At 40.1% G+C, this 24,688-nt stretch overlaps 2 protein-coding genes across 2 annotated transcripts; both read left to right on the plus strand.

The window, feature by feature from the left end:
• Positions 1 to 250: 250 nt before the first annotated feature.
• On the plus strand, positions 251 to 1,186 carry LOC308640866 (olfactory receptor 4D11; the record flags this gene model as incomplete). The annotated part of the gene is made up of 1 exon (XM_081278821.1): positions 251 to 1,186. One exon carries the CDS (start codon positions 251 to 253, stop codon positions 1,184 to 1,186), a length of 936 nt encoding a protein of 311 aa, XP_081134947.1.
• Positions 1,187 to 15,305: 14,119 nt separating this feature from the next.
• Positions 15,306 to 16,241, plus strand: LOC308641896 (olfactory receptor 4D9; the record flags this gene model as incomplete). The annotated part of the gene is made up of 1 exon (XM_081280474.1): positions 15,306 to 16,241. One exon carries the CDS (start codon positions 15,306 to 15,308, stop codon positions 16,239 to 16,241), a length of 936 nt encoding a protein of 311 aa, XP_081136600.1.
• Positions 16,242 to 24,688: the final 8,447 nt, after the last annotated feature.

Below are 24,688 nucleotides of genomic sequence, written 5' to 3' on the forward strand. Positions count from 1 at the left end.
GAACATGATCTCTTAAACATTTTCTACAATAAATGCCATTTACAGGAGAAAAAGTAATCAAATTCATGCTTGTGAAATAAGATGTCATGTCATTTGGAAACACCAGCAATTACCCTAAGACAGCAATTCATGCGGCAACAATAATTCCTGACCCTATAAACCTGCATTTAGACTAAGGGAGAATAAACACCCTCTGAAATAACACTCTCAATTTTTTCCAAGATGTACAAAGAAGAGGAAACACAATTCAATGGAGTTAGGAAATGACACCACAATAAAAGAATTTATATTTCTAGGACTTACTCAGTCCCAAGACCTGAGTGTGGTCTTATTTATCATTCTGTGTTTTGTGTACATGACGACTCTGCTGGGAAACCTCCTTATCCTGGTCACTGTGACCTGTGAGTCCCGCCTTCACACCCCCATGTACTTGCTGCTCCGCAACCTAGCCATCCTTGACATCTGCTTCTCCTCCATCACGGCTCCTAAGGTCTTGGTGGACCTTCTATCAAAGAAGAAGACCATTTCCTACGTAGGCTGTATGACACAGATGTTCTTCTTCCACCTCCTTGGTGGGGCAGACATTTTCTCCCTCTCTGTCATGGCGTTTGACCGCTACATGGCCATCTCCAAGCCCCTGCACTACGTGACCATCATGAGTTGGGGGAAATGCACTGCCCTCATCGTGGCCTCCTGGGTGGGGGGCTTCATCCACTCCATCGCGCAGATCTCCCTTTTGCTCCCACTGCCCTTCTGTGGACCCAATGTTCTTGACACCTTCTACTGTGACGTCCCCCAGGTCCTGAAACTCGCCTGCACCAACACATTAACTCTAGAGCTCCTGATGATTTCCAACAATGGCCTGGTCACTACCCTGTGGTTTGTCCTTCTCCTTGTGTCCTACACAGTCATCCTGATGATGCTGAGGTCCCGGGCAGGGGAGGGCAGGAGGAAAGCCATCTCCACCTGCACCTCCCACATCACTGTGGTGACCCTGCACTTTGTGCCCTGCATCTATGTCTATGCCCGGCCTTTCACCGCTCTCCCCACAGACACGGCCATCTCCGTCACCTTCACTGTCATCTCCCCTCTGCTGAACCCCTTGATCTACACTCTGAGGAACCAGGAAATGAAGTCAGCCATGAGGAGACTGAAGAAAAGACTCCTGCCTTCTGAAAGGGAGTAGAAAAAGAATCCCAACGCTTTATCACCAAGGAGTCCTTTCCTGTGTTGCCCATGGATTTGTGTACCCAAACGCAACCAACCGCCATCCTAAGTAGCCATTTATCTGCCTGTTTAGATTAATAGGTAACAACCCAAGCTTCTGTTTCACATGAAGTAACTACCATGATAGGATTGAGCTGATGTCTATATTTCCAATCAAAATCAAAGTAAAAATATGTCAATCAAAATGACTGCATGATCTAGTTCAACTCCTTTTTCAGAAGATAAAGTAGGGATTCCACCTCTTGGGTCCCCTTCTTCCTCCGGGAGAAGTCTTTTCTGCTGTCCTTTAATAAACTTCTAATCTCTATTCTGACCTTGCCTCGGCGTGTGCTTCTCTGGTGTTATTCTTCAACATTGGGGAAGCAAGGACTCGTCACCGGTCAACAGCGGTAACATATTGGAGGTCCCAGACCGAGATTCTACACCGAGGTTAGTGCACGCACCCCATGTCTGTTTGGGGTGCATCTTTCTCTTTCTTTCTGGAGGATAAGGTGGGCACCCGACAGCTACTTAAACGCAATTAGTGCAGCCGCCACTCTTCAAGACTCGGGTGAGAGGTTTCTCGGCCTAGGCAGCTCTCAATCACCTGTTCGATACAGAGCAGGCATGTTGGGTTCTGCCAAAGCCGCTTCCAACTTTTCTGTCTGGGCCCAGAGAGCAATTGGCGTGAGTACACAGTGTCCTGAATCCCGGTCTGCCTCGGATGCGTGGAGGTGGAGGAAGGAGTTTGGAACAACTGCGGAATTCTGGTCTGGGCTACTCTCAGAGGATTCTTAAGGTTCCTTTCTCTTGAGCCCCCTCCCGACAGCCCTCAGGGGTATCTAGGGTGATCGGTAGATGAATGGCACTGAGGGAAAGCCCCAATCACATTTGCCTCCGTATGGGCTACGCGCAACACTCCCAACCTCGCATCCATTCCTCCTGGATGCTCCCCTTCCTTCGCAGGTCAGAAATGTTTAGCAATTCAGGTTGTAGGACTGAGAAAGGCATGAGATAATTAGCAAAATCTGCCTAGGTTCCCTAAGATGCATAGGTAACTTTTACTAGTCTGTTTTACCGCCCCAATGTTTAAAATGAGCTGTGTTCCTTAAGCTACTAGAGAGGCATTTTTAGAATCAACTCCTCCGGTAATCTGCTACCCTACAACCAGTAGATATCCCTTAACACTTAGGTGGCTCCTTTAGTCTACAGAGCAAAGACAACAAAAGAGCACAGGATTCTCTTTTGCAATGGGTTTTTAGTGGCCGGGAGGAAAGCAGTAAGGCCCTTAAGTATGAATCCTCCCAGGGTCTCTGGCACAGGGCAAACTGAGACCCTAGCACTTTGCTAAAGGGGACCAGAAACCCCTTGGCAAAGCAAGGTGAGAGACGGGTTTTCTGGACCGTTTAGGAAGCTCAAGCCTAGGGAGATGTCCCTAATGAGAACAGTTTTCAGCATGGGCACCTGAATCCTGTTTTCTTCTCACTCAGACGGGAGCTTCTCTCTCTCCAATACACCAGGTGCACCGCTAGCCTGCGTATTGAAAAATTGGGATAAATTTGAACCTCAGACGCTCAAGAAAAAGCACCTCATTTTCTTGGCCTGGCCTCAATACAAACTCTCTGATGGAGAAACCTGGCCACCAGAGGAAAATATCAATTTTAATACAATTTTACAGTTTGATAAAATTTACAAAAAGGAAATGGTGTGAGGTGCTGTATGTTCAGATTTTCTTTGCTCTAAGGGAAAATCCTAAATTATGCCAACAGTGTAAAGTAGACTTAGCTATGATATCTGCCATGAAGAGAGAAAATCTTGGACTCACTGAGGAAAAAGAATCAAGAGAAAAATTTGAGCCGATCAAAGTACATACCCCCTTCCCCCTTCAAGACCTAAGGCAGATAAAAACTGACTCTACTGGAAAGTTAGGAGATATGCCAGATTGCCTGGAATTGGATCTAACCAAAGGAGCTAATCCTACAAGTAAAAGGGGAAACAGGAATTCCCAGCAGCTGCCAAAGCCATTTTCACTTTGGGGAATTTCCTCATTCTTTCCCTGCACTGTAAGGATTACTCCACCTGAATGCAGTAAAGTCAGTCACACTGAGACTCTTGATTTTACACCTATAGTTGCCCCTATGTGAGAACATCTGGTCCACTCATGGGAAATCTAAGGTGCCACTGATAAGAGTCATAATTAAATGGAAGTTCAAAACCTGGAGAGATATTTTCTTATCTGGTCTGTTTTAAAGGTTATTATAGATTGTTTCTTGGGGGATAATCTAGGCTAAATGTGTGTCTAAAAGATGTTTCATTGTAACATCTGGTATCTAAATGAGTTTGAAGCATTGCACAATCTTGCAGTTAAAAGTTAGGGTTAGGTAATTGTTTAGTTTGTGATTTCAGATAATTCATGCCAGAGAACTTAAATACTTAGGATAGAAAATTAACTCCCAAGTAACTCCCAATCATTTAGTTTTATTTTTTTTTTCATCAATTTTTGAACTGGGTAGCCTAAGGAGATTTCACTAGGTATACCAGTGCATTGATTTGGGCAAGGATAGTAAATTATGATTTGGTAAATAGCAACAGTCTTGGAAATTTTTAAAAGCTTAATTTTGGATATACATGGTAGAGTGGGGTTCTCTTTTAAAATTTTTCAGGCGATTTAATGTAACTTAATACTACTTTAGGAACTTCAGAACAAAGAAAGTGGCTTAATGATCCTGAAAAAAAAAATTTCTTCTATGGTAGCTTTTATATTATTAAGATCCTATTTTCAGTTTTGTGTGAGCAAGTTTTTCTAGTGTAGGAAGATATAAAGATGAAATTTTGTGAATTGTATCTTAAACTTGTATCATAATTTTCAACATCCAAACCTGAAAATTGTGACTTATGGTTAAAATGCCTTAGGCATGAAGTTTCTGCTCAAAATTCCAGTTTTCCCAGTTCCTTCCAGACCTCATCCAGGACTTAAGTTGATATGCAAATAGAAGAAGCCTGGAGCACTCAGTAGGAGACAGATCTGAGGCCCAAGAAAAAAAAAGGGTAAAAGTGTCTTTTTATGGGAACTCAAAGTAGATTAAACCAAAGAGTAAATTGTATGGCATTTATTAATTACTGGCTGGTCAATTTTTTCTAGGACTTTTGCCTTTTCTTAGATTCTATATTTTTTTTTTTGAGCTCATGATTTTGTTCCTACAGACAAGTTAATGTTTTTCTGATAAGTTCTATTTTTGATCAACTGGAGTTTTTTTAAAACATTGCAATGAGATTTCACCTGAGAAAGCTGCAAGGCCTTTACTATTGTGTTATGTGTTACACTTGTGTTATGTGTTACACTTGTGTTATGTGTTGTATGTCGGTATGTCTGTGTGTATGTCCATATATCATGCAGTGATATGACAATTGATAGATATATGAGGAGCGCTCATGAAAAATTAAAAATGGATCCAAGTATCTTTGATTCACGTGATTCAAATGGCTCAATTTAAATTTGGTAAATAGATAAAAAAAGAGATCTTAAATTAAGCTTATAAGTTTTTCTAGGTGTTCAAAAAAGGCCCTAATAAAATGTTAAATCTGCTTAAATTCAAAAATTTACAAGTATTGTTTCAAAATGTGAACAGAAGGAGGTTAACAGATAAAAAAGAGAAACTAGAAGTTTCTAGGTATGGATTTAATAGAGGGAAAATGTGTTTCTGGATAAGAGTCTATATGATTAAGTAATTAAGAGAGTTTGGTTATATAAAGAAGGTCTGTGTAAGCTGGTTATAAGTGTAAGTTTTTGAGCAAGTAATCTTAAAGAAATTAAACAGCTGGTTAAACAAGTGCTGTTGTTTTAGAGAATTGAGTTATGTTATTTCTTTAAAAGCTAAACTTGGTTAATATAAAAATATCAATGTAATTGATGCTATTAATGTGTTCATATCTTCCAGGTATACAAGTCTGTAAGGTAGAAGCTTTAGAAAGAGCATTATATCAAGCTGTGTTCTAAAGTTGTATGGTAATTTTAGGCTTAAAAGAAAAACATGTTGGAAATTTATTTATATCATTTGTGTTCTATAACTGTACTTATTATCAATAAGTTATGTAAAGTTCCATGTTGCTTTTTACACTGAGATACAATTTAAATGTATTTTTAAGTTAATGAGAGCCTAATCTATGTAAAGGTTTTATTGCAAAACACAAAAGTACTTTGCTACTTCTCTACAAAAGGTTAAAAGCTTTCAGCCTTTCTTTAATTCATGTTTTAGATGTGATATTATGTTGTGTTAGCTAATATTCATGTGAACTTGAGCAACAATTTATGTAGGCTTTGTAAAATGATGTTTAAAAAGGCAAAGATCAGTTTCAGAACTACAGTATTTAAGATTTATGAGGAGCCCCGCCTTACTTAAGATAAGGCTCTATGTCCCATCTCATGTGAAAGTGACTATGAAAGAAGTAGGCTAGATTTCAGTACATTTAAAATTGTGTCCAAAAGTTGGTTTTTGTCACGATTGCCAGGATCTCAAACAGGAGATATACTCCACCAAAATTCAAGGTAGCTATTATATGAACTAAATGTTTTTACTCTTGATAATTTTATTTTGTAGTTTTCTTATAAATGATTTAAGATTGCCTATTAATGTTTTGCAGAGGTACTGATTTAAGAACTCACAACCTGGGTTAATTTAAGACAAGAAGTTATCACCTACAGGATAGAGAGATAGACATTAAAGCCCAGTGTTCTTAATATAAGGCTGTTAACTTATTTGCTAGATGTTTAAGATTAAGTTTTAAAATTAAAAATTTGGCTCTTGCCCTCTGAGTCAGTCTGAATCAGGGAATAGGGGACTCCTCCAAAGAGCTCTGCAACTCTAGGCCACATAACCTCCTGATCAGGGAGATTAATGAGACCAGTGGAGGACAGGAAGCCAATCAGTGCATTTGCTGTGAAGAGGAGGGTCATCAGAAAAGGGAGACATCCCTGATGCTTCCAAGGGAAGCCACATGGTCAAGCAAGGCCTGGGCCCATCCTAGCGCAAATGGCACTAGCAGAACTGAGAAGCTGCTGTGAAGTTCCCGAGGACTCCCAGGAAAACTCAGCTGACTGTTAACAATAGGTAGAAACAAAAGTCAGTTTGACTTGCTTCATCTTAAACATTTAGCAAAGACAGGCAAAGCCAAAACACGGCTATTCCTGGGCATTTTAAATGATAATAATAGTTAAATGTAACCTCCAACAATAAGTAAACTGGAGGCTGCAAAAGAGATTCTTAGGTAGGAATACCTGATAACTATCAAAAGGAACTGCCAGAGTAGTTTTTAGTTTAAGGCCCACAGATATTCCTAACCTACACAGGTAGGCTTGGTGTTTGCTAGTATGAGTATCCAGCCCTAAGTAACAGAATTAAAGATTTCTCTCTTAGACACAGAGGTCATACTAGTAAAAGGATTTTGCAAGATCAGATGACATTAAATTATTAAACTACATCTTAAGGGAAAGGACATCTGTAACCCTAAAAGTTAAATGTTGTGTTTACATCCCTGACATTTCTGGCAATGTGACAAATATCCTTAAAGATTTACATGCTCAGATAGAAGCCATGTCCTCAGCAACTTTGTCATGGAAACAATATCTTAGCTCCTGGTTCTTGGTACTTCCTGGTGGAAAACATTGTTAGTCTTTGTCTTTGCCATCATACTCATTGGCATATTCCTGTGCTATGGGATTTATTGCTGCATCAATCTGGTTCCAGTACTAATGAATTCTTGTTTCTCTTATAGACCACCCATCATTCAAATGGCCCTCCAGTCTATTACTTCTCAATCAGACTTCTATCATGGACCACTCGATAGACCCGATTTTTAAAGGGGGACTCCAAACTGCTTGCCCCACACCATCCCTTTTCAGCCTGAAGAAGCCAGAAAGATATTCTTCGCCCCCCTTCCTTACAGCAGTAAGGAGTTCCCAAATTAGAGGGGGGAATGAAGCCAGATTTAAAGTTAGGTAGTCAGTGTAGTTAGATGGGGTCTAACATCAAGTGAAATCTAAAATGGAGGCCATGCTGAGAATGACTCAGGGAAAACACAGGAGACACATGGAATGTTAATGAAGTCCCAAAGAGGCCCTAGGCCAAAGTCCACCTCAAAGAAATGTTAATGAACAGCCCCCAACAGATTTGGAGATAGCCCATCCCAGAGAAGTGATAAGCCCATCCCAAAAGACCTTCCTGCCCGTTTGGCCCACCTGTGTCCTAACCCTTCCCACCTACATTCCATCACCAAAACTATAAAAAGGGGAAACAATCGCACTTCCACGGATTCCACCTCTTGGGTCCCCTTCTTCCTCCGGGAGAAGTCTTTTCTGCTGTCCTTTAATAAACTTCTAATTTCTACTCTGAAAAAAAAAAGAAGATAAAGTAATAAAATCCCAGAAAGAAAAGGTGGTTTGTTCAAAATTTTCAATCAAGATAATTCTAGAAACGTCATTGTCTCATACCACACGAATGTCATTTCTTACACTATTGGATCTGTCTATACTAAGCTGTAACCATGTTCTAGCAGGACTTTTGATCAGCACCTCTGTGGGTATGGTTGGCCTATCACAGATTGAGAAATTTTCCTCTGCTGAGTTAAACTCCTCAGAACATAATGGTTGCCTTCCTGGATCTCCATCAAAAATGAAGCAGCTTGGGAAGATTTATTATAATGGCATAAAGAGATTTGTCTCAACAAAGAAGAGATGTGCCAGATGCACATTCTTGTGATGAGATTAAACAAAGGCAGAAACCCCAAAGGTCCCACCCATGATGCAGTCCATCTCTTCTATTCAAGGACTGATTTGCAGCCTTATTATGGTCCATCTCAGTTCAGCTTCACCATTCATATTTCCTCCCACTGGAGAAAAAGTAGAAATGTTAAAGAAGATAATACTCTGACCAGTCTATTTTTCAAACTGTTGGTATCTGAAAATGTCCCTTTATGGGCTAGTGTTATTTGCTACTGAAAGTGGCAAAGCCTGGCAGCTGAAAGCTCCACCTTCAGACCTGGATGCAAATCTCTGTCTGCCTCCCATCAGCTGTGTGATCTTGAGCAAATAAACTATCCATCTCATGGAGTGGTTAAGTTAAAATGACGTAGTGTGTATAAAACATGAGCTATCTGGAAGATAGTAAATGCTAAGTGAAAGGCAAATGTCACTGTTAATATCGCCCTACTGCTTTGCCTAACAAGGTTTCTGTCCCCTCTTGTCCTGTTAATCTTCTTCTATCTGGCCCGCCCTCATCACTTTTTAAAAAGTGGGGGAGTAGAAAACACGGGCATGTACAATGAATTCAAAACATCTATCATCTTGAAATTTCTTGCTTCCTGGGCTGGGGTTGTGGCTCAGTGGTAGAGCGCTTGCCTAGCGTGTGTGAGGCACTGGGTTCGATCCTCACACCACATAAAAATAAATAAATAAATAAAATACAATTATTGTGTCCATCTAAAACTAAAAAAATTTTTTAAAAATTCTTGTTTCCTAGCATTAAAGCATGACAATAGGTTTCCTTGTTATTTTATTAAGGCTCAGAGCCACCCTGAAGCTGATACAAGCTGAGAGATACAGCACAGGATAGTTTCAGATGAAAATGAGACAATGGATCGAATATAAATCCAGAAGACAGGACCAGTAGGATGGACAAAAGTTAGCAAATCATAGCATGTGGAGGGCAATTCATTTGTGTCCCTTGTTGGCCCTGGCCCCAGAAGCATTCACGATGCCTCCAAACAACTATCTCAAACGTTTGCCACTTCCTGTCCCCTGGTCCACTCTAATTTTTACCATATCAACTTACCTCCCCACACATAGAAAGTCTAAGAACAATTCACACTTGCCACCTCATTAGCTACTGCCCTGATCCCAATAGCTCTGGTCTCAAGACTCTAGGTTTTTCTTTATGAAACTGCCTATAAGAAATGCACACCGAGAATCACTTAATAGCCCATTTCATGCAAATGTGTTCTTTCTTCCAATCTCTTGTGATTCACTCAAATCATGTTTTTGATATCTATGATAGAATCTGATGACACCAAAGATGTATAAAGTCTGAGTCACTGTATCTCCAAAGTGTAATTCTAAGGGGGACAAGTACTGTGTAACCCTTGTCGTGTCATTGTGCCTGATGACCTCCTCAAACCATGTCCAAACACACACATGAAGGGGAAAGCAATTGCATCTGGTCACACAAGCATTTTTCTGGATAACATAAAATCACTAGTTGGGCTGCATCTTTCCCCATTTAAATCGGGGGGTTTTTAAATATTTACTTTTTAGTTATAGTTGGACACAATATCTTTATTTTATTTATTTTATTTTTATGTGGTGCTGAGGATCGAACTCAGGGCCTCACGCGTGCTAGGTGAGCACTCTACCGCTGAGCCACAACCCCTGTCCAGGGTTGTTTGTTTCTTTTTTTTTTTTTTTTTAACCAGCTCTATTAAGGTGTAATTGACAAATAAAAATCATATATATTTACAGTGTACAACATGGTGTTTGGATACATGCATGCATAATGAAATGAGGTATGTTTTGGTTATTCTTTAAGCTCTGCTGCTAAGCACCATAGAGTACTCAAGTGAATCTATGCACACCCGACTTCTAACAATCCTTTGTACATATATATGTCCCTGAGTCAATTGTTTTAATGATAAATATCTCTGAATACTCATGAAAAAATAACAAGTTATTTATGAAGTCAGGAACTGATGAATATCAAGAGTTATCACCATGCTCCCTCTCTAGATTCTGAATAAATTGTAGTTACTAGAGATGTAAATGAAAATAATTGCATAAGGGCAGTGTACATGTGGCTTTAAAACGAAACTTAGTCCAGCCTCTGAGAGTTGCCCTAACAGTAACCACAGAGCTTTCATTTTTCCACAGCTACCCTTTTATTCAGGTTTTATTTCCCAACTGGTTTCAGGCCTTTAAAGTGACTTTGGTAAAGGGGAAGACAGCACGGTCCTTGGTGTCATCTAATACAACACTTTCTTCCTGAGTCAAAGAAGAAATGCACTTTGTGCTTCCTCTAGGGGAAAGGATGTGCCCTGAATGTGCATGTATTCATGTCCCTCTTGCCTGGATAGGAGAGAAGGGACCGAGAGGAGGCGAGTGAGGGGGAGCAGGGGAGGGAGAGGAAGAGAGAGAGAAAGATGAGAGGGACAGAGAGTCCTTGGTGACATTTTAATGACTCCCCCAGGAACTCCACCATGTTGGCCACTCAGCCTCCACATTCATCCCCAACTGTAAGTCCCTTTGCTAATTCCTATACCGGGCTGTGGCTAAGGGACTAATACAGTGTCCAAGGCACTGTAAAGCAGAAGAGAAGAGTGAGAACAGTGATTCCCTGAGGTTGCTTTTTCCCATCTGAAGGAAGAAGATAACAAAACCACTGGCCTTGGGGTAGGCTTTACATTAAACCCAGAATTCCCCTGGTACGCACTTCTAAGATGCAGTGCAAGCATTATAAGCCGATCGATTTCCCACTTGGAGATTAAGCCAACAGCTAGTGTTGGTGTGTTTGAAGTTCTGAAACTGAGAAATTGTTAGTGTTGATTTTTTTCAGCAATGCTGCGTGTGTAGAATATTCCTGTCAAAACCAAGGCTTTTAAGGAAGCAAAGAAAAGCAGTTGTTTTTCAGTAGTGAGAAGAAGAAAAGTGTAGCTTGCAAAACAGCGAGAAGGTCAGTGGTCTTACTGGGCAGGATATTAAGGTTTGAAGTGTTTTGAGGGTAACTGAGAAAGTGCTCGGCTCTGTCGGGAGGGTGATTCTTTGGTAAAACAGAATTTAGGATGGTGGTTCCTGAGCTCAGTCTATGCAGTATGACCACCTGGGCTTTTTGCCTGGGAAAGGAAGTTTGGGGCTTTGAGAAGATGTTTTAATGACAAGTTTATCTGTGCCTTCACATGCCCACTGAATATGAATAATTATTTTAAAACTTTTAGGGATTCCATCAAGAGTAGGGGACTTTCAAATTTGAAAAAGTGAAAGCCTTAATTGTCTAGGGGCACCCCAGACAATGAGGCAGGCTTGCTCTGTGGAATCCTGGGGCCAAGGGGGAACACTTAGTCTTCAGATTCTGTCCAAAATAAGCTTGTTTTCAAAGTATGGTCTCCTATGCGGTGATTTTTAAGAAATTCTCATAATCTTTATTTTGACCTTGCAAGACACTTAAAATTGTATTTCTTAATCCATTGCCTTGACCCTCTTTCTATTGTGCTTGTGTTTTAATGCAATGTGCATAATCCTATACTTTCAAAGAATCCTCTGCAAAAAGACACCATTCAAAGGAACCCACCAAATCCATTATTTGCAAGGGAATCCACATGTGAGGTGATATTACTCAGACTTCATCTCTGTGCCTTTCCTTTGGAATATTATGTATTTGCTGCAGGTTATTTATAAAGGTCTCTGCAAACTACAAAGTCTGATTATTCAGAGTCTGCTTTTATTCAAGCACTTCAGCATATAAAGTCACTCTGACATCCTCTCAGGCTAATTCACTGTCAGCCATTCCTCTCACACACCACCTGCCACCTTCTAACACCACCATCTTACACAAAATAATACTTTAATTTGATTTGCAAAAGATTTTCCTGAGCCTCTTTTTTTTACAGCATTTTCTGGGAATGATTCATCACCACTGAAAAGAAGGATACTTGCAGAAGAACATTAGTCTTTGAAATAAGACAAATGTTGGTTGGCTTGAAATAAAATTCTACCAACTGTGAGACCTTGATTAAGTTACTTTTTCTCTTTCTGTGCCTCAGTTTCCTCATCTATAATACTGGGATAATAAAATCTATTTCATATAGATATTATAGATTTAGAATGACAAAAAATGATTCAATGGGCTCAGCACACAACAATCACTCTATAAGTGTTTGCTAAAAGCAAGCAAAAATTTTGCAAAGTTGAATTCCTTTTTTCTGCCTACAGGTCTATGATATTTGAAAATTGCATGAACCTTCTAGAACTTAATCTCCAAATGACAGCATTTCTTATTGAGGATAATGGTATATTTTCTTTCTGTAAAAGTTTATAATATAAATATCTACACTTATAATTGCAAAATAATTTTTAATTTTTATTTTCTAGTTGTTGATAGACACTTATTTTATTTTATTTTATGTGGTGCTGAGCATCAAACCCAGTGCCTCACACATGCTAGGCAAGTATGCTACTGCTGAGCCACAGCCCCCAAAAATAAATTTTTTAAGTCACATTTATAAGTAGACGTGTGAGTACAAAAATTCTGATTTTCTTTTGATACATGTCTTAGTCCAAGTCCCTGAGCAAAACAGAAAATTATTTCAAGAAAGGAGATGGAATTTTCTCCTTACCCCGAAGTGTTGGGAATCACAGGGTCAATAGCAAGATGAGCCCCTGTAGATGGACCTGGCCTATGTAAGGAAAGACTCACTCATCTGGGGCATGGATGACTCACCTCCTCCTTAGAAGCACACTGTGTATGAGGAAGGTCTTTTATTATTATGTTACAGATAAATTATAATTCTGAATGTTGAAGAGGACTCTAAGCTATGTCTTGTGAACTCATGAGTTTGGTACAAGCTCATGGAGTAAATTCTCCATGGTCACACCAGATAGGAGGTGGTAGTACCTAAAGGCATAAACGTTCCAAATGACCTACATGTATGTGTCCAAAATGTATGTGAGGGCCATGATATTGCTCAGCAGAGTTTCTGGATAACATGGGGTTTACAAATTGCATAGACTCAAATAAGAGAACTGTCTTTGTCTATATCACCATCATTTGTACAGCCCCACCTTGTTTTCTGCCAGTTCTACAAGCTGCAACATTCTTACTGCCTTAAGTTCTTAAGGAAGGACCTCTATTTGAGTCCCCTTTCCTTGGGGAAAAAAAACAGTTTAGTGTCATGGAAATGATGAATAGAGAAAGGGGGAAGAAGAAAAGATAATAGGTAAAAGAAGAGCTGGAGGGAGAGGGAGAAGGCATGCAATACAGGAAGCTCTTGGACTTGCTGCTGTGCCTTCTGAGCAGATTTGAAAACGGAAAGAAAGATTCTAGAGTGAGCTGCTGTCCTTAATGAAAAGAGGTCTGGACACTCCAGATAAACCAAGTTTCCTCTTGGGTGTTTCCTCCACTTCCCAGCTGTGGTAAGTACAGTGTGGGCAATTCTTTCTTTAAAGACCCTGTAAAACTGAAATCTCCTAGGATGGTCATTTAGAACCATCATTCTTGCCACTGTTGTTGTTAACATTGACACTCATGATGGGGAGACTGAGACAAATCTGAACTAATGCCAATGCAATGAGAAAAGGGGGCTCTGATTTGTGTCAGTGAAAAGGAAGGTGTATTTTCAGGACCTTTTTCCCCCTTATCAGTGCACGCCTATAATCCTAGCAGAGTGGAGTTAGGAAGATTGCAAGTTCAAAGCTAGCCTCAGCGACTTAGTGAGACCCGGTCTCAAAATAAAATAAAAAGGGCTGTGGATGTGGCTCGTTGGTAAACCACCCTAGACAATTAGGAGAGCAAGGGGATGTCACTCAGTGGTAGAGCATTTGCTTAGCACATGTGAAGCCCTGGTTTCCATCTCCAATACCACAAAGAAGAAAAATAGAGGAGCAAAATGTAAAGGAATAGAGGAATTAAAATCAGAATCATAAAAAGAACTACATGTGGACAGCAGGTCAACTACTGAGAGTTTGGGAGGACCTAAAGGAAGTGAGTAGAAAATACAAGGGTGACTGTCAGACTGTAGCTGGTGAAGACTGTAACTGTGTGACTATGAAAGCAGCTGTTATGAAATTGGGTGGCCCATTCCATTTTGCTGTACATGAAACTGACTCTTTAGACGTGATACTAAAATGTTGTGAAGGAATGACCACATATATTTTACTACTTGTAACTTCATCCTGAAATATACTGACATACAGAAAAAAATGCCTGTGAGCGTAGAGAACAATGAATTTTTACACAAGCTGAATACACCTTTGGAACAAGCCCCAGAATTTCATCAGCACCACAGACGCCTCCTCAGGCTCCCTTCAATTCTGCCCATGTGAGCAAAGTGAGAGTGTGTTCCCTCTGGAGTGTGGGTTATCCAGCACAACATGGTGTTTGTGAGACTCACTTATATTCTTACATATAGCATGAGTCACTCTAACTGCTGCATAGTCTGTTGTGACTGTGACACTATATTTTCTACTGTTAGTGAGTTTTTTAGGTCCTTTCCCAGTTTGAGGGAGTTAGGAACAGTGGTGCTATGAAAACTCTAGGATCTGTCTCTTGGTAGACATGTGTACATATTCCTTAGGAGAAGAAATATCCTTAGGAGAGATTCAGAGGCAGAAATAGACCTTTAGGAAATGTGCATCTATATCTCATTACATATACAGTTTTATCAGAAAACACAAGCAGCAAAGTGGTTGTGCCAGTTTTACACACCCACCATCCATGTGCAAGACTTGCAACTGCTCCATCCCTCACCATCCCTTCGGGTTTTTTCATCTTTCCCAATTTAGCCTTTCTAATGTGTATATAGCACTTGATTCCTGTCATCTTAATTTGCATTTCCATGCTAACAAGAAAAGTGGAATTGGAATTTAGATATCCTGTTTTGCAAAATGTTGATTCCTACCTTTTGCTATTTGGGGTTGGGTCATCTGGGGTTTTTCTGAACTGATTTGCAACTCTTTACATATTCTGAACATGACTGTTTTATTGTTTAATGTAAATGTCTTCTCCTTTTTCTCAGGAAACCTTTTAACTGTCTTAATGATGGCTTCTGAACAGAAATTGTTAAAGTTGTCAAATTTATGCTTGCTTTTTATTATTTTAGGTGTCAGATTTTGTAGTAAAATCTTTGGTGACTTCAGTGATAGATCTGTCCGCTTAGAAAACTGAGTCAAAATCCTGGGTAATTGTTCAACAACTAATGGCAACATTCTGAATAGTAGGCACAGTGCATAAGTAGAAAAAATATTCCCCCCAAATCTAAAAGATGACACTAGACTTCAGACCATATTTTAATAACTCTACTGTGATTTCTTCCAGAGATGAACTTGAAAAAGTATCTGTGATGCAATGGATTCAGGAAATTACACAAGAGTGAAAGAACTTATCTTTCTGGGAATTACTCAGTCCAGAGAGCTGAGCTGGGTCTTATTCTTCTTCTTGCTTCTGGTGTACATGACTACTCTGATGGGCAATCTCCTCATCATGGTTACCGTCACCTGTGAATCTCATCTTCACACCCCCATGTACTTCCTGCTCCGCAACCTCTCTGTTCTTGACATCTGCTTTTCCTCCATCACAGCTCCTAAGGCTCTGATAGATCTTCTGTCAGAGAGAAAGACCATCTCCTTCAGTGGCTGTGTCACCCAGATGTTCTTCTTCCACCTTCTAGGGGGAGCCGATGTGTTCTCCCTCTCTGTCATGGCGTTTGATCGCTACATAGCCATCTCCAAGCCCCTGCACTACATGACCATCATGAGTCGGGGAAGATGCACCGCCCTCATCGTGGCCTCCTGGGTGGGGGGCTTCGTCCACTCCATCGTGCAGATCTCCCTCTTGCTCCCACTCCCCTTCTGTGGACCCAACGTCCTTAACACTTTCTATTGCGACGTCCCCCAGGTCCTCAAACTTGCCTGTACTGACACCTCCACTCTGGAGCTCCTGATGATTTCTAACAATGGATTAGTCAGCTGGTTCGTATTCTTCTTTCTTCTCATATCTTACACAGTCATCCTGATGATGCTCAGGTCTCATGTTGGAGAGGGCAGGAAGAAAGCCATCTCCACCTGCACCTCCCACATCACTGTGGTGACCCTGCACTTTGTGCCCTGCGTCTATGTCTATGCCCGGCCTTTCACCGCCCTCCCCACAGACACGGCCATCTCCGTCACCTTCACTGTCATCTCCCCTCTGCTGAACCCCTTGATCTACACTCTGAGGAACCAGGAAATGAAGTCAGCCATGAGGAGACTGAAGAAACAACTAAGGTCTTCAGAAAGGACTTAAGTCCAGTGGGGATGAATGAGAGAGGAGCAAATTCAAAGACAGACATTAAATTTCACCTCCTCAGAAGGGGAGAAATCATTATCATGCCAAAAATCAAAGGACCAATTCTATTATTCATGCAAAAAAGAAAGAAAGAAAGAAAATGAGTGTCTTCTTTGTTGGTTGAACTTTGCTATATCAATTTTATTTCCATCTCTCAAAAACGTTCTAAACAATTTTCCATTGCTAGACATACTGCCCCGAGCATTAAAATCTAATAAATACATACATTTGTGTTCAGTGGGATCCGTCTGCAGACCCCAAATCACTGTGCACAGCATGGATCCACTCCTGCTGGTTCCCCATACCCTCTGTACTTTCTGCAATGATTCCCTTTTTCTACCTCCCTGTAGATTTTAGCTCAAGCAAGATCTCTAGGAGTGAGCAGAATTTTAGGTGGCCAAAGACCTGCACAATCAGAGTGTGTGTTCCCAAGGCTAGGACCCCCAATAATGGTGGCAACCCAGCAAAAGTTGCCCGTGCTGCTCTTCATAAAGACACATGCAAAACAACTACATCAGACACAGTGAAGGAAGGCAGCTGAATTCAGGAGAGCACCATCAGATTCACTTTTCTTTCAACATAACATCAGATAATTATTTACATTCATCTATAGTTTTCTTCAGGTAGAAGCATTTTTCTTAGAGAACCATTAAAATAATATTAAACTGACTCTAGCTTAATTATATATATATGTGTGTGTGTGTGTGTGTGTGTGTGTGTGTGTGTGTGTGATTAATATGAGTTTAATATGCATATGTATATGATTTCAAATTTCCACAGTATTTTTATAAGCAAATAAATTGATCTTTGTATGCAAACTGGCTGGGTTTATGGGTGGTGTTACCATTCTAAACTTCTGAAGAATTTGGAGATTCAAGTTGCTTCAGCTCAGTTTCTTTAGCATGGTCAGCAGCCCAGTAACCATATTTAAGCATCCATGATATTACAGTCACAAAACACTACCCTGGAGGGATCTACCGAGTATCATTGTAGCTGCATTACTTATCTTTCAAGTCTGAAAGAAAATGCTGTCAACACAGCTTCTATCCAGTAAAATAGACTATTATCTCAGTACTGGATTAATAATCTATTGCTGCATAGTGTATTACCCCCAAACTAAGTGGTTTTTAAAAATGCACATTTTTCAAAGTTTCTGTCCATCATGCCTGGCTTAGCTTGGTTGTCCACTTCAGGATCTCTCACAAGACTGTCATTCAGGTGTCAGCTGAAAGTTGCAACCTTATCTTAAGCTTGGAAAAATTATTTTCCCTATTCATGCATGTGATTATTGGCCATGTGATGACATAAGCTTTTGGACTGAGGATTTCGGTTCCTTAATGGCTGTTGGCTGGAGACCAACAGTGTCTTGCCATGTGAGTCTCTCCAGCATAGCTGCTTACTTCACCAGAGCAGGCAAGCAAGAGGAAAAAGAGAACGTGTCAGCAAGGTCAAAGTGACAACCATCACTGTTGCTGTATTCTGTTCACTAGACATGATTCCCTAGGTCCAACGCACACACAAGGGGAGGGAATTGCACAGGGGTGTGAACACAGGGCAAGGACTGAAAAGTTCTAGAAGGAAAAGATGAAAAGATCATTCCAAAAATAATCATTGCAAATGTGAACGAAGTTTAAAAGTAATTTATTCAGGAAGAGCTACAGAAAACCAAAAAAAAAAAAAAAATAGGAGAGGGGGAAGAGGCATGTTAGTCAATTCAGAGACATTGAGTCTTGACAAGAATAATAGTGGCAGCTACAGAGAAGCTGTGTTTGGTGCTTGGTAATAATGACCAGGGGACTCTCCATAGATCCCTGGTGAGAGATGAGGTTTCAAAAATGACATTGACAGTGAGCGGAGTCTTAGAGATTTTTGAGAGGCAAAAATGAACTTCTTCACTCCTAGGATCTGTGGAAACATAGGGTCTGGAATGGCAGTGCTCAATAAATACTTCATGACTAAATATTTGTTGGACTGAACGAAGCCAATACGTTCTCATTTTTTGTCTGCACGTTTCTCCTCTGCATGTGAGAAATGTGGTGGAAAGCAGAGAGAAAATGTGTTTCCCAGTCTTTATGATGCTTCTGATTATGTACTTGAATAGGTCAACAAGCAAACCATTTTCCTAGGAAAAAAACTGTGTAGGGAGTTCTATTCATTTTCCCTGAGCTCCTGCAGCTTAAAGAGACAGACTTGTCTGTCCCCTATGAGCCTAGCAAGCAAAGATAATCTGGGCTCTAATCACAGGATCTATAAGGATCTATCTCCTCCCTTCAAAGTGTATTTTGCACACATCTTCCAGGGCACGTTTGACTTCTTAATAATTCCCAGCAGAGCTTCATCCCAATAGGAAACTCTGGCCATGAAACTTCAACAAACACATCCAAAAATATTCCCCTTGGTGATTCTTCTATTGGGTATGAGACTGAGGGAGGGACTGGTACCCGTGGCAGGGGCACTGAGGGGCAGTGTTTTAGAACCATGCAAAGATGATTCTTGGAGCCTGCAGGAGAGAAGATACTGAACCATCCAAGCCTCAGATGCATGTCTGCCTTAAAGGAGAACAGCCCTCCATAAGCATTGGCTCCAAAGGTCAGTTAACGCAATCAGATGGCCAACTCTGCTTCTTGGTAGAAATTAGAGTTTGGGGCTTTAAACAAGATCTTTATGTTAAGTTAGAGTTTGGGGGAGTGTGTCTGTATATCTGACAGTATGTCTATGTGGGCATGACCATGCATAATCAATTTTGAAATATTATTATAGATTTAGAAATGTTTTGATGTTGATGATGCTCTTGATATGTAGAAGATGATGTCCATTGAAGCTAAAAACTGGAGGAATGCAGAGAATAATAATTTGTTTTTCAACATGAGGAAGGTGTCCTTTCTATGAAGGACACAGAAATGTCTGCTTGATTAAAAGAGATGCAGCAGCATGTACTTTCGGGAGAGTGGAGTTGGGAATTTCCCTCAGGCTGGGGACTCTCTGAGGTCATAAGCCTGCTTCATTGGGGTGGATCTTCTTGCTCCTATTGCTGAGAAGTCCTTGAGATTTTCAGTTTGTTCTCACCAAAACAAAAGGGAAAGAAAACTTACAAATAATACTTCTGTGTTTTATTTTCTTCTGTTCCAAAGAGACACATATACACACAGGAATTCTTTCTTTATAACTTTGGCCAAATAAATTCTCCCAGCTTCAATTTCCTCATCTGTGAAACAAAAGATTTTCCTCACAGCTTTTTGTCAGTATTAAATAAACTATAATAAGTAAAAGACCCAGCAGAGCACTTCAATTCATGTTTGCTGTCCCCTTTCTCCAACTGCACTTGGGTGGCCCTAAAATGATAATTTATACACCATTTGGTTCTTGAATATGCTCTGGCTTTGAGTGTAACAGTGGCCCTAGAGTTGCTTTTTTTCTATTATCTATGTTGGTCCTTCTTATAATAGCTTATAAACCTAACCATGTGAAGTATAAGAGACATAAAAGGAGATCTAAATATAACCTAGATTATTTTTTATAAGTCTGTGGTGGTTTGGATACTCCACAGGATTGTTAAAATAAATAACTGTTATGTATCAACAACAGGACATATGTACATACACACACATATTTATAATAAGGCAGTATCCTTCCATATTAATTTATTTCTTAAAGCTCACCATTGATTACCAGTTTTGAGACTTTTTATAAACAATTAACTTTTTCCTATAGATAAATCCTACTATAGCTACTTCTCTGCAACCTGCCTCTTTTGCATAATACATCATGAACAACTTTTCTACCACCATACATAAAATTACTGAAACTTTTCAAAAGCTTCACGAAATCTAGTTGAAGAGACTTAACAAAAATGCATTTAACTAATACTTTATGATTGGGCATCTCCAACTGTGGTTATTATACACGACAGTGAAACAAACAACTATAAACATCATTAGAATAAGTCATACTCCACGTACCTGTAAGATGTCAAAATACACTCTACTGTCATGTATATCTAAAAAGAACAAATACAAAAATTAAAATTTAAAAAGAAAAACCTGTAAACATGTTTGCAGGCTTCATTCTGTTCTCCTTGTCTGACCACGGACACCAGAAGGTCAGAAGCATGTTACCTGGCAGTAAAATCAGTTCTTAGGGCAGGAGAGCAGTGAACCCTAAACCTCTTTTTCAGCCTCACCAATTCTGTTCAGGGGACACTCTGCACCTGAAGTCCAGGAAAAGGGGAGGGAGAGATCAGATCTTTGGCTTCAAGGCTAGAGCCGCAGTCTTTACAAAGACCTGAAGTTAAACAGTGGTCCCTGTACAAACCTGCCTGACCTAAGACACGGTATTTCCTGGAGGTGAGTCCCTGGCTCACCTCTATAAAATTGATTCTTTCATTTATTTTGCTGTTTATTACCTCTTCCGACACCAACGTTTAAGCTTTTTCTACACAGAACAAGAGAGATGATACAATTTTTCCTCTGGTTAATCAAAATGGGTTTTTTAGGGATTGGGGATTTAATTCAGTGGTAGAACACTTCCCTAGCATATGTGAGGACCCAGGGTTCAATGCTCAGTAATAAACGAATAAGGCTATTTTATTACTATTTTAGCCTTATTAATTCTTATTATTATTATTATTACTGATGTATAAAAAGGGTCCCTTTGGCTTCACAAGTTGTTGGTTATTATATCATTTATATTTTTGAAATACTGTTAAATTGGGGGAAAAAATCACTATCCATTTTGCCTTGTGTATGAGCTCTAAGAAGTTATGGCATTGCATATTTTCTTGGTAAGAAGTGATAAGGAGTCTTAAATACTCCATGAACTGATAATATTATCAACCACTAGGTATCAATTCTTCCCTATTGTGAGTTTCATTTCACCTTCATCGATGAATGAAGTATTTCAATTCAACTCAGTCAAAAAGAAATAAGGACCATTATAGATGATTGGACAAGGCCATTTGGGGGCCCGGGAAGACCATGAGCATAGGCATGGTCCAGTGGTCAGCAAAGTCCAGTTTGGAAAGAACACACTGTCCAAGGGAGCAGCAAGAGGGGGAAAAAGTACTTTGGAGCCAGGTAGAAAAGGGGCACTGGGGTCAAATGCCAGAAGTTGGCTGGAAAGACATTTGTACCCTTTTAAGCAAAGGCATTCAAGGCCTCTTGATGAATCATGAAGCATATGAATATTTACTAATCTACGAAACATTTGCTATTAAAACCCAGAGTGACTGCAACTCGTTTAAATACCTACAGTAGACCCAAAAAGTACATGCCTTAATTCAACCTCACCAAAGCAGGATCTCCAAAATGCCTGTGACCTTTACAAAGACACCCAGAATAAGAAGTATGATGGAAAGGAAGCTGGAGTAGACACGAGTCTTAGCTGATTTGTGGCTATAATATTTTACTTTTGAAAACTATAAAAACATGTGGCCATCTGAGCATGTTGCCAGGGCTCATCCCAGAACCTTGGCAGAGGCTCAGGCAGGTGAGGGGCCCTACAGCTCAAGCCCAGTTCATATCAAAAGAAATCCACATTAATCCTCCACTGGCACCCTGAGGCCTGAGTCAAATTTTTCAACTTTTTAGAGTTCCATAATATAGATACCAAAGAATCATTACATAAACTACACTCAAAACGGAAGTGTTTAGTTTCTAGACCATCCTGACCTGTAACTATAGTAATGCCAGGTAATCTCTGTAACAAATGAACCACATTTCCATTCAAAATGTTACCTGTAGAGATGAGATGGAATTTTCCACTTGAACCTAGAATGGCAAGAAGAGAACCTTGAGCTTCAGGGAAACTAAACAGACTGCGTCCTACTCATAGAAGCCACTGGAGGTAAGAGCCCTGGGCTGTCATCTAAGGTGCCAAAAGCCGAGAGTGTTTCAACCTGCTGGCTCTTTCTTTACACGTGGAAATTTCTAATTCTTTGGATGTTATCGCTACCCACAACCGACCAGAGACCTTCTTCTTTCCACACTCTGTTAAGAATCTTCCTTACATATATTATTTTACTTTTCTGCTTCAGTAAACATAATAAGTAACAATAATAATAGTATTTATTGAGAACTTTCTGCTCATCAGACAACTAGCATATGTGTTTTGCATACATTCTCTTATTTTATCCCCCAACCTCTCTGGAGGAAAAGTGTGATTATGATGATATCCACAAAAGAATAAAACTAAGACATGACTAAATAATTTGCCCAAAGTTACACAGACAATAAGGAGTGACTGGGATTGAGATTTGAGATCTGAGTCAAGGCTTTTGGATATTAAGTACTTGGGTATTTTTAGCAGCAGGTCCCCAATGACTTCCCATTTTCTCAGTCACACCGTTATGTAGTAAATCAGATGCATCATTTAGAAGATGGAGTTATAAAGGATACTCAGGCTGCTGCCTTGGGTAATTTCTCACTATTTCAGATCATTTGTCCTGGGGGAAGTCAGTTATTAAGAGACTGATGGAGAGACCTACACAGGGAAGAACAGAGACCTGTTACCAAGATTCACACCAATGAGCACAGAAGTGGATCTTTCAGTGAGTCATGTTTCAAGATGACTGTAGACCTGGCAGACATTCTGACTGCAATCTCCTGAGAGATCCTGAACCAACGGAGTTGTTCCACTTTCCTAATCTTCAGAAACTGTGAGAGAAAAAAGATTGTTGTTTTAAACCACTAAGTTTGGAGTCATTTGTTGAAACGCAGCCATAGATAATTTATACAAGATTCCTACATTGTCTCAGGACAATTGTTCTAAATATCAATACAGATATATATAATACTGAAGGTATTTATGTCTGAATTCAGCCTACAATAAACATAGCTAAAATGTATGGAAGCACATCAGATATGCTTCTAGACTTCCTGCATGAGTCATCTCCTTTAATGGTCTCTTTATTAGCTCAACTGTTCATGACTATCCAAAGATTAAACATCTAGAGAGCAACAGGCCCAAGATCTAAAAGCCATTCTGGGTTGCAAAACCCAGTCTCTTTCCCACTACCCTAAACTGATCTTAGAAATCCTTGATCTCTGAAATTTTTCTTGCCAGTGTCAATCAGCTTAAAGTTAAATGTCAAGAAACACACCTGGCTAGCTGAGGTTTGTAGTTACTTGAGGTTTAACTATGATTAAGCAATGGACAGAATGAAACTGTGCCTTGTCGCCAGATAACTGAGGACACCATTAGGGAGAAGAGTTGAATGTTAAGGCTCCAAGAGCTGGAATGTGCAGGTTCATTAGGCCATATTAGGGTTACATGCTGTGCAGACACCCCCCCCTCGCCCCCACACCTTCAAAAGGACTTGAGATCACCAATGCTCCCATTTCACTGATGAAAGACAGCATCTAGGTGCTTTAAAGACTCCACTATTGCTGGGTACACTGTCACACACATGTAGTCCCAGCTATTAGAGAGGCTGAGAGGGGAGGATCACAAGTTCTAGGCCAGCCTGAGCAACTGAGTCAGACCCTATCTCAAAATAAAAAATAAAAATGGCTGGGGATGTCACTCGAGGGTAGAACTTTTGCCTAACATGAACAAGGACCTGAATTTAAAAAATAAATAAATAAAAGAGCCAGGCACAGTGGCTTGGGAGGCTGAGACAGGAGGATCATGAGTTCAAAGCCATACTCAGCAATTTAGTGAGGCCCTAAGCAACTTAGTGAATCCTGTCTCTAAATTAAATAAATAGGGGGGGATGAGGATGTGTCTCAGAGGTTAAGCGTCCCTAGTTAGTTCAATCCCCTGTAATAAATAAATAAAAGTGTACTATTTCTCCATCAATGCCTGAGGTTGGTATCAAAGCTCAAGTCTCCCAAATTAGGGTCTCTCTACCATGTTACCTCCTTTCATAGTTCAAATACAAACAATAAAAGAGCCCTTTATGCATTATCTGAAAAACTGCATGGGTTCTGATTTTCTTTTTTTATTATTATTATTATTTTTCAAAATATTTACTCTGAAGAAACTACATAGCCACTTTTTTAAAACATTTGCAAGCAATTAAATCCTCTGAGTTATTGCTGGATTAATTAACAGATGGAAGTCAGACTGCAGAATTAGCTTTGTGTGGCTGAAACGTCAAAGGAAAGAATTTAGGAGGAAAGTGAGCTCACCACAAGTTCTATTCTGGAAAGAAAATAGGAGGAAAAGTCCTGGGGGGCCCAGAGAGCTCCGTGGTTAAGAGCAGGACCAGGGCTGGCCTCCATGTGGGCAGGGGAGGGTACAAAGGCATGTCAAAGACAACGCAGCCAGACGGTCCTTAGAACCGTGAAACAGACTTGACTCCGTGACTACCAACGGAAGGGGAAGCAGCCAAGCCCTGTTATCATTGTGAAGCAGCGATGTGGGCATTCGAAGGGACAAAAGAAGGCCAGGGAGAATAGCAGGTCAGA

Source organism: Spermophilus citellus, assembly GCF_964194105.1.
Source record: "Spermophilus citellus genome assembly, chromosome: 2".
Lineage (NCBI taxonomy): Eukaryota > Metazoa > Chordata > Mammalia > Rodentia > Sciuridae > Spermophilus > Spermophilus citellus.